Genomic DNA, 17,355 nt, shown 5'->3' with positions numbered 1-17,355 from the left:
TCTTCTTATATCACTGTACCAGCGGGGATTTGAATCGGCAACCTTCTGCTTGTTAGTCAAGCATTTCACCACTGTGTCGCCACTTAAGATCAAACCATGTTGATGGACATCTGGTACAAGAACCTATGGCATTTCTTAATCTAAAAAACACACACACACACCACTAACCCATATTATTTGGTCCTGTTCAAACCAGATTACAAATAATGCTTTTTATGTAATTTGGTCAGATTTTATCCTTTACACTAATAGGGGAAATTATGGTTGTTTCTCCACCTTAGATATTATTAAAGTTTGGACGGATTGGTGAATTGGGGTTTGTTGTATTAGGTTTTGCTGTTTGTCTTTGGAGCAATGTTGCTTAGCATTGTAAATTTGTTTTAGTAAAAAGATTTAAAACTTAAAATTTAAAGAAAAACAGAAAAACAACCAGCATTAAAACAAACCAAAATAGCGAAGTTGGGCTTTTTTTCCTGCCTTGAGGACTGCGACTACTACTACTCCAGTAGTCAGTGGTTCCACTAGCCCCTGCCAGTGGGCACAGATTCTACATGTTAGCACTGTAAGATATCCCCCTTAGAGGGATGGAGCCGCTCTGGGAAGAGCATCGAGGTTTCAAGTCCCCTCCCTGGCAGCATCTCCAAGATAGCGCTGAGAGAGATTCCTTGGACCATGCCCTCTTCTGAATTTCCCTACTCACTCCTTCCTGCCTGCAAGCTTGGAGAAGCTGCTGCCAGGCTGTGCAGACCATACGGAGCTAGATGGACCAATGGTCCTACCTGAAGACACTGGAGAGAACTTGGAACCTTTCTGCTTGCAAAGCAAGCGGAACATAGGCAGCTGCCTTCTACAGAGTCAGACCCTCGGTCCATCTAACTCAGTATTGTCTACCCAGACTGGCAGCGGCTTCTCCAAGGTTGCAGGCAGGCAGGCAGGAGTCTCTCTCAACCCTATCTTGGAGATGCCAGGAGAAAGCTTGGAGCCTAGATGCTCTTCCCAGAGCGGCTCCATCCCCTCAGGGGAATATCTTACAGTGCTCACACGTGTCATCTTCCCTTCAAATGCAAACCAGGGCAGACCCTGCTTAGCAAAGGGGACAATTCATGCTTGCATGGCACAGCGGGGAAATGCTTGACTAACAAGCAGAAGGCTGCCGGTTTGAATCCCCGCTGGTACTATAGCGGGCAGCAGTGACAGAGGAAGAAGCTGAAAGGGATCATCTCATAATGTGTGGGAGGAGGCAATGGTCAGCCCCTCCTGTATTCTACCAAAGAAAACCACAGGGCTCTGTGGGCGCCAGGAGTCAAAATCGACTTGACAGCACACTTGACCACAAGACCAGCTCTCCTCCCTCAAGGGTTTTACTGGTGAAATACAGCCCTCTTCTCCCTGCACGCAAAAGCTTGTGCAGGAATTGAACCCAGGCACTTCAGCACCCACAATGAGAATCATATTCTTAGACCACCCCCCTGCGTCTCACTGCAGGAAAAGGAATGCCTGGCCACATTCCCCCCCCCCCCGCTTCCTTCCAAAGAGAGGCCATGCAGGAGGCAGCCACTGGATCTACAAAAACATCCCAACTTCAAAGGCAAAATCTACAGCGCACCCCAACCAGCCCCAAAAGGTAACAAGAAGCCCAATGCAGCGTGTCAAGGAATTGCAATGCTGGGCATGACTAGGGAAGGAACCGCCCTGAGCCATTTTTGGAAGGGTGGTATAGAAATGGACTAACTAATACCGCTATCTAGGACTGCATATGGCATCGCCCGTTCTGAATACTGTGCACCATTCTGGCCAGTTTTCTTAGCCAGCACCACAGAAGCAGGGAGCCAATGCCTTTTGGGTTTTGCAGAGGACAAATCCCCAGGCTTTAAGGCATGTCTGCACGGCTGGCACAAGATACCATCTTGGACTAGGACAGGAGAGACCATGAGCCAGTCACACCACCGACCCGGAGCACGGCTTCGCAAACCTTGCCTTCCCCCCAGATGATCCTTTTTTGCTTGGTGGGAGCACGGACGGAGCACGCTCCCACACAAGGCTGCTCTGTGCAACATAAATCACTCCGAGGCGGCGGTTTGTTCGAGAAGAGAGCACCCACCGCTTTCAGCTGGCTTGGTGCAGGCAGATACCCACAAAGGTGCCTTATACCCAAGCCCAACATGGGTCTAGATCCAAACGGTCTGCCCTTGACTGGCAGCAGCTGTCCGTGGCCTCAGGCAGGTCTCTTCCCCGCCAGGTGATACTTTCAGCTGGTCTTGCTGAGATCGCTCGGGACCTTTGGCCTGCACTGCCACTGAGCAGCAGCAGCAGCAGCACACAGCGTCGCTACTTCGGCAAATTCTTCTCGCAGACTGAAACCAGACTCGGCCCTCGGCGGTCATCTGCAGGTGCTTGCGAGTGGAGAATGAACTTCTGCCCAGCTGAGAGGTCGACGCTTTTGTTTTGCACAAGGCTGGTAAGCAGGAGCACGTTTTGCCAAGTCAGCATGAAGGTGCCATAGTAACCGAGGAAGCCACCTTATACCAAGTCAGAACATAGGTCCATCTAGCCATCTAAATAAAAAAAATAGCTGAGCTTTGTCTACACTGACTGGCAGTGGCTCTCCAAGGTTTCAGGCAGGAGTCTTTCATAGGAACATAGGAAGCTGCCATATACTGAGTCAGACCATTGGTCTATCTAGCTCAATAATTTTCTTCACAGACTGGCAGTGGCTTCTCCAAGGTTGCAGGCAGGAGTCTCTCTCAGCCCTATCTTGGAGATGCTGCCAGGGAGGGAATTTGAAACCTTTTGCTCGTCCCAGAGCCGCTCCATCCCCGGAGGGGAATCTCTTGCACTGCTCACACATCAAGTCTCCCTTTCATATGCAACCAGGGCAGACCCTGCTTAGCTAAGGGGACAAGTCATGCTTGCGACCACAAGACCAGCTCTCCTCTCACTAAGCGAGGGCCCCATCCCCCAAGGGGAATACCTTACAGTGCTCACATGTAGTAGCCCATCAAGACGGGAATGAGGGTGGAGCTTGCTTAGCATAGGGGACTATTCGTGCTTGCTCCCACAAGACCTGCTTTCTTCCCCCACTCCACTACTAATTATGGAGAATTTGGGAAAGGGTGGACAATGGGCTGTTGCCATTGGTGGGATTTTGGCAGCCTTGGAAAGGAGAGGAGAGCTATTCCCCTCAGGGGATGGAGCTGCTCTGGGAAGAGCAGAAGGTTCCAAGTTCCCTCCCTGGCAGCATCTCCAAGACAGGGCTGAGAGAGATTCCTGCCTGCAACTTTGGAGAAGCTGCTGCCAGTCTGTGAAGACAATACTGAACTAGACAGACCTGTGGTCTGACTCAGCATATGGCAGCTTCCTATGTAAAATGGTTTTCAGATGTCACAGCTCCCCCCCCCCCTTAAATAGAGTATGTCAGGTATATGGGTGACCCAAAACATCTAGCCCATTCCAAGCTCAGCATCCCAACCCCAAAACAGGTATACACAACCCTTCTAAGACCAGGACCAGAAATATATGCAAGCAAATACTATATGTGTGTGCATACATGCACATGAACCCACCCACCAATGCCATAAGAATACCAATGTAGTCTAAAGCCTCACCAAAAGCCAGAGATTGTCAGAAAAATTCAAATATTGTAGAGAACCACAAATGCTGAAATCACAAATGAAACTTGAAGCTTGTATCATATGTACAGACGGTCAAGTCATATTTATTTCAGCCACAAAACATAAAAAGACAAGCACAAGTTCAAACAAGTCCAAGTCAAAACTAAAAACAATGGATCTAAATGAATTATACAGCAGAATTAAGTTTCAATACAAAATGATCAAGTCTTCACCATTCCTGGCAATTTCAAACTTTGTTATGGAATAGATTATTTGAACATCGTTTCTGACAATCTGTGGCTTTTTTTGGGGGGGGGAATGTTTTATTTATAATTCGATTGATGTGAATCAACGTGCATATGTTGTTTTTCTCTGAATAAATGTTTATGTATAAACAGTATTTGTATACACTTTGATCCTGGTCTTGGGAAGTTTGTGAGTTTTATTTTGGCCATGTTTTTATAAGGTTGGTTATGATGGAACAGGATACTATATGAACTGGTTGCCTTAAACTGAGCACCCGAGTCCTGTGACTTATTCGTCATTGTCTTGTGGTTCAACTGGAATGAGGAAGCGAGAGACGGCTGAAAGGAGAACAGAAATCATTTCAATCCAACTCCAGGTTAAATTAGAGCTTTACTTTTCTTCAAGGGCCCCTAAGGGCAGACTTCCAGTTCAAGTTAAACAGGAGAATATACAGAGTATAATTATTAGAATAGATCCTACTTCAAACACTTTCACAAACCACTGGACTAGCCTGTATGGTAAATTCACAACTTGATGAACAAACGCCACACCTCGGTGGGGACTGCTGCTTGCCAAAGTTATCTGGTTCACCTGTTTTACAACTTAACGATGCATCGTTCCTGCCTCTCAAATACAAGATGCCAATTCTAATACTTTCCAGAAGTTAACTTTCCACTTCCATTATTGTAACATAAAGCACTTTTGGAGACACAGAACTAGCATCTCTCTTTGGATGAGCTCCAGAAACGCTACAAAAAGAGGTAAGAAGAGGATTCAGCCAAAGGGGTGATTGACAATTCTTGGAAAGGAGATCTTTTACAAAAAGGAGGAGTACAGCTGAAGTCCTGCCTGACACAGTGATGGTGGTACCGCTGAATACTTCCTGGAAGCTGGACCACTCCCCTATCCATTGATGCGGTAATTCAAATTGATTTCTGGTTTTATCTCGCAGACAAAGTTGAGCAGGCGGTTGATGACCTCCTCCCGGTTGGTCTGGAAGTGGTTCTGCAGGATGACCATCTTCTCCTGGGTTTCTTTTTCCACCTCCGTGGTGGAACTGCCGTGGGAACCAAGAGCCTAGAGTAGACGAGAACAAGAGAAGGTACTCAGCAAGCCCTCCAAGAAGTCGCTTTAGGCTGAGAGGCCTTCTCTGTGCTCCTTTCATGGAGACTCCTGCCCTCAGCACAGCCACTGTCTGGTGAAGCCCAAGGCTGAAATCCTGTGCCTAACGGCCTGTACCAATTTCAGGAGCTGGGTGCGCTGCTGATTTTCAGCCAGGTGCAAGTAAAAAGCCAAAGAGGAGAACGGGAGCGTGCTCGTCTCCCAACTGTCAGCTGGGTCCCCCTCCTATGCTGTTCAGAAGTTGGGGACAAGAGCTGGATAGGGCATGCTCATTCTCCCTAGTTGATGCTTATTTCATTTATTTATTTAAAATATTGCTATGCTGCCTAGAACTTGCATCTCTGGGCGGTTGACCGTTAAAATCATTTAAAACATCAAATCAATTTAACAATTAAAATCATTTTTTAAAGTAAAAAGATTTAAAACCCAGTATTAAAATTATTATCCCACGGGCTCCTCTGGGACCAGATCCCATCTGGCTCCTCCCCTTCCAGAATCTTCTCCAGCAACGGCCAATTCACCTGGCCTTTCTACGCATTAGGTCTGACGACGTGCGGAGTGCTGTCTGAATGGGTTTTGCTCCCCGCGACCTCCCCGGCCAAGCACTTTTCCATGATGTTTTAGGCGTGTTGTTATTTCTGCCATCTAATCGGCCAATTTGGGAAACCGGTAGTTTTACTGCAGTGATCATTATTTTTTCAAGTGGGGGCCACTTTGGCACAAAGCACCACCACACACACTTCAGCCTGAGAAACATTTCCCACTGTGCTGACCTCCACACAGAACTGCGCTTTTCTCAGTGCGGGGAGGACCCTTTAAGAGAGACAGAGCCCTCTTAAGAGCTCTAGGAGGAAAGCGCAGGGAAGGGCTAGGCTTCCCTGCATTCTGTACACGCCCTCCAAGATCGTGCAAGGGCACCATGGCCCTTAAAAGGAGCCCCCATGTTTTGGGCAAAATGTACAGTAAGACAGATCACCACCACCTGGCGCCAAGAGGACGGCGCAGAGTATTCAGCTTTGGCTGAAGCTTCACACAGGGCCAACAATGAATGAGACATTGAGTGGCACTTAGGATTCATGGGGGCCGCCACTCGCCCCCCAGGCCTTACAATGGAGAACACTGCTGTGCTCCATCAAAGGCGGGTCTGTGCTTATGGACCCAAGGAGTTGCAGCTAAAGGAGGACTTTGATATTCACGGGGGTTCTGTTCCATGGTACAACCGCGGATACGGAAACACGGATATCGAGGCATTAGGCCAATGGGGAATATTTAGGTTAGGTTACCGGTTGGAAGGAAATGGTTTAAAAAACAGTAGGTTTTGGGAGGGGACGCGGGGAGGAAGCTGCCTACCATCTTATCTGCTTCCTCCCGAATCATGCTCCCCCGCCAATCAATCAAAAATCACCAATTTTCTTCATATTTTAGAAGTACGGAGCCAATTTGAGTCTCCGAAACACAAAATGGCAGCTGGAAATGTCCTCCGCGGTCATTTACAGCCACCCGCGGCCTCCGGATATCCAAGGCCGGCATGTTCCCAGCCACCCCACTTCCCCCCGCCAAGGTCGGGTGTCTTTTACCCGACTGCCGATACGTGAATCCGCAGATAATGAATCGGTGGATATAGAGGTCTGCCTGTATTCCAGTAATATGTGTACAGGACCACCCTCCAGCTCCCCGGCTTCCGAGTATCACTTGCGTCCTCCAGAACAAGCATCCCATTCAGAAGGGGAGAAGGGGAGAGACAAGATTTCACCAACCGCGGCTTCCTTCTCTTTGAAGTCCTTCTCCCTCTGGAAGCGATACTGTTCAATTTCAGCCTGGGCTTCCTCCTTTGCTTGCTTCAGTCGCCGGTTCTTCCCTTGTTGCGAGAGAGAGAGAGGCAGCAGCATTGAGATTTCACAGCAGTTAAGCAGCTTACCCAGGATTAAACGATAAATTCAACAGTGCACAGAAGTGTCCACAGATTTCAGCCACAGCTGCGGCAGTCTGGATGAGGTCAGGGACTCGCTGCTGAGGACAGACAGAAGCAGCCGCAGGGGCCGTCTACGGTTTTAAGAGTCAGCTTTTCACCTGCACTGGAAATTACTGTGGGTGAAAATCCAAGCACTTGGTTGAATGCGTAAAGCTTTTAAGTGACACTTTGGGCCAAGCTAAGTGCAACTTTAAACTCATCTGTTGAAGATTCCTCCCCCCCGCCCCCGCTTTTTAACCCAGAAGCAGCCCCAGAGATCACCAATCTAGATGGAGACCACGGTGTGTGGGCAGGGTGCTCACCCTTTCCGGGTGCCACTTTCCGGCTTAAAAATTTCTCTCAGAAGCTAAGTGCCTGCAAGCTGCTGTAGCTGCAGGAGAGAAAAATAAAACTCACACCTGTGGAGCAGATCTAGCTCTTTTCACCGCAAACAGCCTTTTTTGGATTAAAGGGAAGCAGAGAAAAGCCTACAGAGAGATTTAAAATCACATCCAAGTTTGGCTATTGGGCATGAGCTATCCCAAGCAGTGCTCCCTGTAACAGCGATTCGCAAAGGCCATTGCAGAGGGGGATGATGGGAGTTGTAGTCAGCATCCAGGAATCCCTGTTACAGGGAAGACCGATCCCAAGCCATGTAGTAATTTCCATCAGTCGAAAAGGCTCTTGGAGCCTCTCCACAAACCACGGCCAAGAGCCAAAGAACTGCACCACTACTTCAGCACACCACACACAGCAAACTGACACCCAAACCCTTAAGAAGCTTTTCAAGTGCAGCTGGCAACGGCCCACTGCAGGGAGGGGTGGCCCACTGTCAACTGATGGGCAGAAAGAGAGCGCTAAAAATCAAACTAGCCCCAACTCCTTGGGGGCCATATACCCAGCTTTTTGATCTCAGCCAATGCAAAAATATTTTAAATAAATCAGATTCAAAACTTATTTTATCTATAGGTGTGTACATATATACATTTCCTCCCCGAAAAGCCACCTCTGCCCCTGCAACAAATCCTCATCACCTAGCCTTTACCAAAGGGCTGCATAATTTCACCCCCCCGCCCCATCTATTTTTTTTTACTACAGCTACTATCATCTTCAGCCGTGGCCACCAATCGTCAGGCATTAGGCAATTTGCCAGGCAGTGTAGACCAGGGCTACACAACTCAAGTGCCCGAGTGAGCCGGAACCATCCACAGCTTGGCGTGTAGGGGCCGAGGTCAATTTCTAGCACATGATTACATTAAAATTAACAATACTATTAGTTATTTGTGGATCTATTCCCCCTATCAATGGACTCACAGTTCTAAACAAGGATAGTGGCCAAAAAATAGGTCCTGTCCCTGCTCAATCAGTGGGGCTCCTGAAAGGCCTGCCAGCTCCAAACAAATGCCAAGTCCTCTCCTCTCCCTAAATGTTCGTTGTTTTCAGGCTGCAATCCTCGGCGTGCTTACATGGGAGTAAGACTCACTGGGTACACCATGGAACATCTTTCTGAGAAAACTTGCATAGGATGACACTGTAAGGCAGTTTCCAGCTGCTGTGTTGCTGCAGGATACCTGGGGGCCAGTAAAATAGTCCTTGTGGGCCTAATCCAGCCCCCGGGCCTTATGTTCTGCAGGTCTGGTGTAGACAATGCTGTGCTAGATGGACTAACCATCTGACTTGCTATAAGGCAGCTTCTGATTGTTCCGAGCAGAGATGATGGGGCATCTCTGTCACCCACATGAGCAGGTCTGCTTTTTTCGGTCGTTGCCCTGGCTTTATCGACTCTCCTCCCCCGACCCCCTCCCAACACCACCACAGTAATGCTCATGACTGAGACTTCAGGAACAAAGTCAAGACCTTCCTCTTTTGGGGAGATCTTTTAATGTTAACTTCCTACTGGACTCGTTTTAGTCTACAGAGCTGGGGACTGTTTCAGCCACAATCGACTTGTGTGTTGTTCAACTTTGGAACAGTTACTGTTCCTTCTTAGTGACTTTTGAAGGGAAACATCTGGACGAAAGCATCACACTTACACAATTTCCCATTACAGTAAAAAATAAATGAATGTATCTTTAAAGCGCCACACACTCCCATTTTGCTGCATTCCTACGGACTTCTAGAAATCCAGTCACATTGAAGACAGAACACCTTATTCTCCAAGGCAACACACACAGGTTTGGGCACTCTAACCTATGCACATACTTCCCTGAAAGTCCCATTAAACACTTAGGCCTTACTTTTGAGTAAACCTTCAGAGAACCAGACTGAAGCACAACATTTCACATCACACACACGCCCCAGTAGAACTAAATTTAATACTTCTACAGATGCACGTACTACTGTGCATTTACAGAGCACTTTCTGGGTTGGGGGAAGGAACAGCTTCCCACTCTCTCTCTCAGGAATCTGCAATTGGTGACCTACTTTACAGGATCAATGTATTACCCCCTACGTTGCAGATGGACAGCTAAGGGAGACAGAGAGGAGGGCGGAGAGATCCATCTGCAAGCTCCAAAGAAAAGTTCTTGGGAGAGGTTAAGATCTAAACCAGGGACCTCACAGCCCAGACTTTCACACACATCTTTTCTACAACCACCACTATCATCATCATGAATGCCAGCAGCACTGGGCCACATCCAGATTAGTTAAGTCACAACTAAGCAACAGTCATGACTAACTTGGTCTGGATGCACCACCAGCAGCAGCATTATGAATTACTAATCCTATTAAATACCGCCAATAATACTGACCAGTGTTCCCTCTATTGGGGACTCCAAGATGTTGTTGACTACAACTCCCATAATCCCCAGCCAAAGGCCACTGCAGCTAGGGATGCTGGGAGTTGTAGTGAACAACATCTGGGAATCCCTGTTAGAGGGAACAGTGATCCAGACTAGTCAGTCATGATCAAGCACCAAGTTCAACCGAATGGAAGAGCAGGAGCTTTGCATGCAAACGGCTCAAGGTTCAATCCACCAAGAAGGCTGTAAACTATCCCTCTGAAACCCTGGAGAGGTGCTCTCAGGTAAGGCTGCGCTAGATAGGCCAAGGATCTGAGTCAGGTTTAACTGGGTTCGTTAATCCTGCCCACCATTTTCACTTACTGCCTGCTTGCTTTTTAGGTTTGTTTTGTGGTTTTATTCTTGTGCTTCCATGCCAAGGCACACCAAGGAACTTCTCCAGTAATGTGCTGGAGAAGCAAGATAGAAACATAAGGAGTTAGATGTATTAATTTATTGTTGATTAACAGAAATATAATGTGCAAGATGTTTCAGCTTCTACCTTCTTCAATTGCTATATCAAACAACGTGATATATATCATTATTATTTATTTGATTTATATACCGCCCTTCCAAAATGGCTCAGAGCAACTGAAAAAGACAGGAAAAAAGTGTCTTGCCCATTATAATTCTGTTTGTAAGCCAATACATTTATACAATTCCTTTTGAACAGCAGCATCCTCCTGGGATCCAAAAAACAGGAACATAAGAAACTAAGTACAGCCCTGCTGGATCAGGCCCAAGGCCAGTGTTCCCTCACTCAAAAGTTTTTTGATGTCTGCTCAGTAAATTATAGATCCTGCTCAGGCTGAATCAGGAAGACCCCACCCTGAATGCATGTGCGCACACACTGCCTTGACACTGCCACCCAGAAAAAAACTCATTCTGCACACAGATGAGAAGAATTAGAACAAGGCCCATCTAGTCCAGCATCCTGTTTCACACAGTGGCCCACCAGATGCCTCTGGGGAGCCCACAGACAAGAGGTGAGGGCGTGTCCTCTCTCCTGCTCTTGCTCCCCTGCAACTGGTATTGAGAGGCATTTTGCCTCTGAGGCCTGAGGTGACCAATAGCCACCAGACTAGTAGTCATTGATAGACCTGTCCTCCATGAATTTGTTTTAAAGCCATCTAAGCTAGTGGCCATTGCCACATCCCATGGAAAGGAACTCCATCAACTAATTATGCACTGTGTGAAAAAAGTACTTCCTCTTGTCAGTCCTAAATTTCCCAACCTTCAGTTTCAAAAATATTTGTATGGAGTTCTGCTTGCAGATTTTACAATTGTCTCTCTAAATACATGTATGTATTGTCTCAAGCAATAGATGAATTATCTTTAAAAGCTAAAAGAATTAAAAACCTAAACAGATACTAGAGAGATCAAAATAGATAGCTATATTGTCCTTGAAAACTGCCTCTTTAAATAGACAGATGTAGCTTGTGGATGCTAATGCTGACTACACCACCCTTGCCAGCCATAATAATAATAATAATAATAATAATAATAATAATAATAATAATAATAACAACAACAACAACAACAACAACAACAATAATAACCACCACCACCACCACAGGAACCTAGGAAGCTGCCTTATACCTTATATAGTCAGAACATTGCTTCATCTAGCTCAGTATTGTCAACCCACACTGGCAGCAGCATCTTCAAGGCTGCAGGCAGGAATCTCTCCCAGCCCTACCCCAGAGATGCTGTCAGGAAGGCATCTTGGGACCTTCGACCTCCTCCCAAAGCAGCCCCATCCCCTAAGGACCTTACATGTAGCCTCCCATCCATAGGGCCAAAGGAAACTGCCTTCTACCGAGTCAGACCATCGGTCCATCTAGCTCAGGATTGTCTTCACAGACTGGCAGCGGTTTCTCCAAGGTTGCAGGCAGGAATCTCTCCCAGCCCTATCTTGGAGATGCTGCCACGGTGGGAACCTGGGTCCTTCTGCATGTAGGCGTCGAGGTACTCTTCCCAGAGCGGCCCCAAACCCGAAGGGGAATATTTTACACGTGTGGCCTCCCCTTCAAATGCAAACCAGGGCAGACCCTGCTTAGCAAAGGAGGCCATTCATGCTTTGCCACCCCAAGACGAGCTCTCCTATCAAAGGCAGCCTCTCTTGTTTATTTCTCCCTGCCTGCCTGCCTCCCTCCGCCCCGATGACACTGCACTCACTCTTGCGGGCCTCGGCGACCTTCTCGGCGGCTCGCTTCTCGGCCTGCAGCAGCTGCTGGATGCCCTGCGACTGGCTGGCCATGACGGTGTCGGCCGCGGCGCCCCCCTGCAGCTCCTGCCGGCCCCTCCTCAGCTCTGGTCTGGTAGACTCCGCTTCCGTCGCTCCCCAGGCCAGCAATGAGAGAAGCTCCTGGCAGGGGATCAGGTGACGGGTCACGTGGAAGGCTGCCTTAGAACGGGGATTGACGTGGGCTAAGCTTCCGGTAAGAAACCGGAAGCATCGCCATGGGGCGGGGTGGTTGGGCCGCTCTAGGCCTCGGCCCCCTCGGCTCTGCAGTGCGATGTTCAGCGGCAGGAAAGCCCGAGAACATTTTTGACGTCTGCAAGACGTTTTGGTTGTTTTTCTTTTAAATTTAAACAGCGCAAAATGTCTAAAACTGTGTTTTAGTATTACATAAACAATAATATTAGGTAGTAGTATCTAAGGAGATGTAAGTTTTAGGCTCGACCTGAAGTATCTCAGATTCTTTTTTACTTCCTTATCTTTAGGGTGTCTCCGCCCCATCCCTCATCCGCGTGATCACGTGACCTGCTCCACGCTTGCTTCTACTCCAATCGCGGATCTGAGTGAGGGCGCACAGCGCAGCCCCTCCTCTTCATCCAATGTCTTCGCCTGCCCAAGTGCGCAGGCGCCAATCCTGTAAGCGCGCGCGCGCCTTCTCCCCTCCACGCCCGTTCTCTCGCACAGCACTGCGCGCACTGCGCACTGCGCAGACTCGAGTGTCTGCCTCGTCGGTGACGGTTCCTCTTCTGCTGTCCAATGTTGGCGGCCTGTAGTGCGCAGACTCCAGCCTCCCTCGCGCGCTCTCTTCGAACGTTGAGCCGCCCCCGCCACCTGCTTGTTCCTTGGTTGAAATCTCCTCAGGGCGAAAAAGGCGGGAAACTGCCTCAAGGGTCCAATATAAGCCATCATGGCAGTGCCTCAGTCTGAAGTAATTGCAAGATAATGGAAAGCTTATGTATTTTAGGAGTGTTTTAAAATACACATTTGCTCCATTGGTATCCTCAAAATCTAGGCCCTTTTCTCCTTCTCTGAAAGTCTAGACGCTTTTCTCATTTCTCAAAGACATCTGAATGAGTCTGTTAGAAACAGAATACCCCGCTTTGCTCTCCTGCAGAATATTTTTATTTATTTATGTATCTCATTTCTCTACCACCTGACATGATGTGCATCCCTAGGCGGGGTCCATAAGTTAAAATACACTATAAAAACAGGATAGAATGATTCAAGCAATGATATAAAATCAATGAAAATTAATCAAAAGCCTGAGAAAACTAGGCAATGAAATAAATATACGCATTATCAGTTTCAACGGCAGAAAGCAGCTCAGGTGAATTACTTTCAAGGCTATGAAATATAATGTTGTGCCAAGCATGCAGAAGAGGACAGCTTTTTAGATTTGTTTTTATTTAGCATCTGTATATACTGCCCTAAACATGTGCCTCTGGGTAGTTTACAATAAGATAGCATAAAACAAACATTAAAAAAATTTAAAACAATGACAGATTCTGATACAGATTATTCTGAATCAGGGGCAGTAAATAAATACAATAAGTAAATTATTCTGAATCAATCAACACGAGTTTTATTTCACTGCCAGCTCCAAGTATATACATAATTATCTCAAAGAACAGAACCGAAGCTCAAACGAAGACCAAATGGAAGACCAATTTTTTCAATGGAAAACTTCCCAAGGAAGACGAAGCACCCACTGAGTTTTCTTTTGATGGAAAACCTATGAGGCAATGTAATTGACGTCTCGTGAACTTTCCTTTGGCCGAAAAGTGGCAACATTTATATAAAAATATTTATATATCTTAAGAACAACAACAGCAACAACAACAATGTTTGTAAATTCCCCTCACTCCTCCAGCCAAACAAAGTTTAGCAAATGCTTGAAACTTTGAAGCTCTTCACACAGTGTTGTTCCTCTTCCACAGAGTCATTTATTTATTTGATATGGCTTTGAGCAGTATACAGAATTCCCTCCCACCCCTAAATGTCAAAGTATGGTCCACAAAGTGCTCCTAATATATATATTTTAATGCACACTCAGGTACATACAGGAAATGTGAATACATTTCTGAAGAAGAACCCCTGCCTTAGGCAAATAAATCTTAGGCAGTCAAGTAAAAATAACGATGCCATTCACCAGCAATGTTATCTAGCACTCTCTATGAAAAATGCCGTACTAACTAAGTTCATCTTCAGTAGACAAAGTCTTTGCCTCATAAGTTTTCCATCAAAATAAAACTCTATTGGTGCTTCATCTTTCTTGGAAGTTTTCTATTGAATCTTTGATTTCCATAGCCACCTTTTCTACCAGTAAATCTCCAAATGTTGTACACCTCATTTCTTTCACAGTGTCAATTGACATTTTAATAAAATGGCCTGCATTTCCCCCCCAAATTTTGTTTTAATTTTACACACACAAAACCCCTGCAAGGATAACAGCTAAAATATATCAGCATAAAAAATATGATCATTACTTCCAGATGGATAAATCTTGCTCTTCTATTACTTAATAACGGGTAGCCAGTTGTTAAAGACATTATTGTCTTCCTTCTCTTGTCTATATATCATGTATCAATTTGGCAATGGTGGAAAGTTAATGTAATTTATTATCCCATTTAATAATGCTAGGTATGCTTTCTAATCTCTAGCATTTGGCATACAGAATCCTAGCACCTCGAGTTGTATTGGCAATCATTGCTCAATAAATCACTGATACATTTTTAGTATAGGTCCATAAAAATAATGGAGAAGTCTAAATCCAGTAAAAGAATTATTTTACTGATTGTTGCTCAAATATCAGCTTTAAATATCTGTGCCATTGGGCTATATTCACTGAGCAGGAAAAAAAAATTAACTACCACTTTTTTACACTTCCAGAAGGCTTAAATTATAGGCACCAGTTAACTTAAAATCTCTGTTATCTAACTGTTTGGATATAACCTTTTATCGATTGTTATAAGGTTTTAAGAACCTTTTTTGTTGTTTGTGCACGCTTGAAGTTTAAAGTTTGTGCATTTAGGTTTGTGCAAAGGTAGAAGAGTAATTTCTTGTTAAAACCATTTCTTTAGCTTATGGTTTAATATTTAATTTGTACATCACAGAGCCCTATAGAGAACATGCAACCATTGGCTTCTGCTTCTCTAAAGACGTCACCTCAGCCCTTTAAATCAGCATCCTTAAAAGGATAGTTTTTAATTATGGCAGTGAGAGAATTGCGTATTTTGGGCAATTTGATTGAAAATGGCTTTTGCCAGAACAATTTTTGTAAGCTACCTTGTCATGCTCTCTTGCTTCACAGCACAGCGATAATTATCTTGATCCTGAGGAAAACTTTAAAAGTTGCTCCACAATATCAAAATATGCAACCAACTGAAATAAACTAAGGAATTAACTGCATAAAGACAAGGTAGATTGTATGTAAGTATGTCCGTATGTATGTATGTACTTACTACATTTCTGTCCTGCTCTTCCTCTGAGAAGCCCAGAGGAAGATGGTTATGTTTATCCTCACAACAATCCTGTGAGGTAGGTTAGGCTGAGAGAGAAAGGCCTGGCCCAGAGTTACCCAGCGAGTGTCATGGCTGAATGGTGATTTGATTTAAGCTCTGGGTAAAACAAAGGCCCATTGTATTCCCATTCATATACGGACATAATTCTTGTTTGTATGCCTTTATATTCCTCTTGACCTTTCTAACCCATTGTCATAGCCCTTATATCAGGCATTTCCCAAATTTTCATCTTTTTTAGTTGATATTTAACAATTATGCCATTTCTTTCTTAATTATTATGTCTTGGTATATGTATTTCTGCATATATAGTTTTTTTGATTAATTTATGAATTAGGTAAACACACATCTGCTTAAATGACTAAGGGCCAAAACAGATAAGGCAATGAAGATCTATGATAAAATTTCTCATCTGTAAATTTTTGCAAAGAGCTGAGGAGGGGAGTTGTGTGGCAGGGGGGTGATTTGGATAACAACCATAGTTCTGGGGGTGGAATGAATTCTTTCTCTGAGTAACTTTACATACATGTACATGCACACATAAACACAAATTGCCGATTGCCCCTTAGGGAAAAGTTTGGAGTACATGTAATTTTTCTGTACAGTGCAAATAGCATGTTGTGCATGGTGGTGGGAGGGAGCAATTTTCATTGGGAATATAATGTGGGGGTGGGGGAAGGATTAACATAACCACCTGCATGACTGTGGATCCTATCCAAACCCGGCCCTCCTGCTACTACTTTTCACAACAATTAAATAGATGGGAGATCCAGTCACAGATCCCCATTCTCCACCCGCCCGCACACACACCCCCAACACACACATCCAACACACACATTTAGTTTCATCCTAAGGCATTGCTTCTCAGATGGCAGTTGCACACTTCTTTATATATTTAAATTAATAGTCCTATTCTCACACCAAGAATTACAGCTTGGATCCTCCCACACGCTATATATCACACATTGCCAATATGCTGAATGCAATATGCAGCCTGCTGTATTTTGCAGTCTTTTCCTCTACAACAGCCTGGCCTGAACCCATTTAAAAGCAAAGCATTTGTCCCCCTTTGAGTTAGAGATGTACTTAACAGAAAATTGCCTTATAAAATGTTATCAACAGCTTAAAATAAATCTCCTCTGCTATAGTGTCTGAAAGACTGAACACTTTTGTTTTTAAAAAAATCTGCCTGGGATTCCTAGATAATGGGGAAAGCTTTTCCTGTTGAATGTTTTCCTGCCAGGCACTAATGAGAACACAGGTGGCCAGCTAGAAAGAAAAGAAAGCTTCAAAGCCTTCACAGAATGCTTTAAATATAAGACCTGTGGACTGAAGGTCATACTTCTGCTGAATTAAGAAAAAAGAGCAAAATCATCTATAGCCGGAATCTTGCCTATATGAGGCACTTCAGCACATGGTCCTCAACCCCCTGGTGTTTAATGCTAGGCTGCCGTCACAGCTGCAAGGTGTGCTAACAGCTTGTTACAAATGACCCTGTTTACCCAGGAAGCCAACGTGCCCTGTTTTGCTAACCAGAATTCTGGCTTGTATGTATGATAACTTCGACTTCAGCTCCAGCACACTCAATTCTGTAGAATACTTCATGACCTGATACCCTGCCCATCTTTCTTCCCCTTGACATGCTTCTGGTATCGTGTGTGTGTGTGGAGGGGGGGGGGAATACCGTGGAGCTATAGCCACACGAGGAGCACATGTGCTTCCCTCTGGGGAGGCAGAAATGCCTCCCCAGACACTGCAATCATGGAAGGAGGCTGTGTGACCCATTCACACATCATGGTGCACTCCCATTTGATATGCAAAAGAGGCTCTGAAGAACAAGTCTTGAGGGATTTGTGAGCAATACCTCCACTGCCTGCCTATGAAC

General features: G+C 45.5%; 1 protein-coding gene across 2 annotated transcripts; it reads right to left on the bottom strand.

The window, feature by feature from the left end:
- Nucleotides 1–4,228: 4,228 nt before the first annotated feature.
- Nucleotides 4,229–12,536, bottom strand: ATP6V1G1 (ATPase H+ transporting V1 subunit G1). Of its 2 annotated transcripts, XM_053281876.1 has the most exons (4): nt 12,398–12,536; nt 10,035–10,120; nt 6,737–6,837; nt 4,229–4,934 (listed from the first exon to the last, which is right to left on the bottom strand). In XM_053281876.1, exons 1-4 carry the CDS (start codon nt 12,451–12,453, stop codon nt 4,761–4,763), a joined length of 417 nt encoding a protein of 138 aa, XP_053137851.1. In that variant the 5' UTR covers nt 12,454–12,536; the 3' UTR covers nt 4,229–4,760. The 2 variants fall into 2 exon arrangements, with proteins under 2 accessions (XP_053137851.1, XP_053137852.1); XM_053281877.1 differs by lacking the exons at nt 10,035–10,120; nt 12,398–12,536 and adding an exon at nt 11,889–12,371.
- Nucleotides 12,537–17,355: the final 4,819 nt, after the last annotated feature.

Source organism: Hemicordylus capensis, chromosome 17 (assembly GCF_027244095.1).
Source record: "Hemicordylus capensis ecotype Gifberg chromosome 17, rHemCap1.1.pri, whole genome shotgun sequence".
Lineage (NCBI taxonomy): Eukaryota > Metazoa > Chordata > Lepidosauria > Squamata > Cordylidae > Hemicordylus > Hemicordylus capensis.
This window is presented reverse-complemented; position numbering and strand designations above follow the sequence as displayed.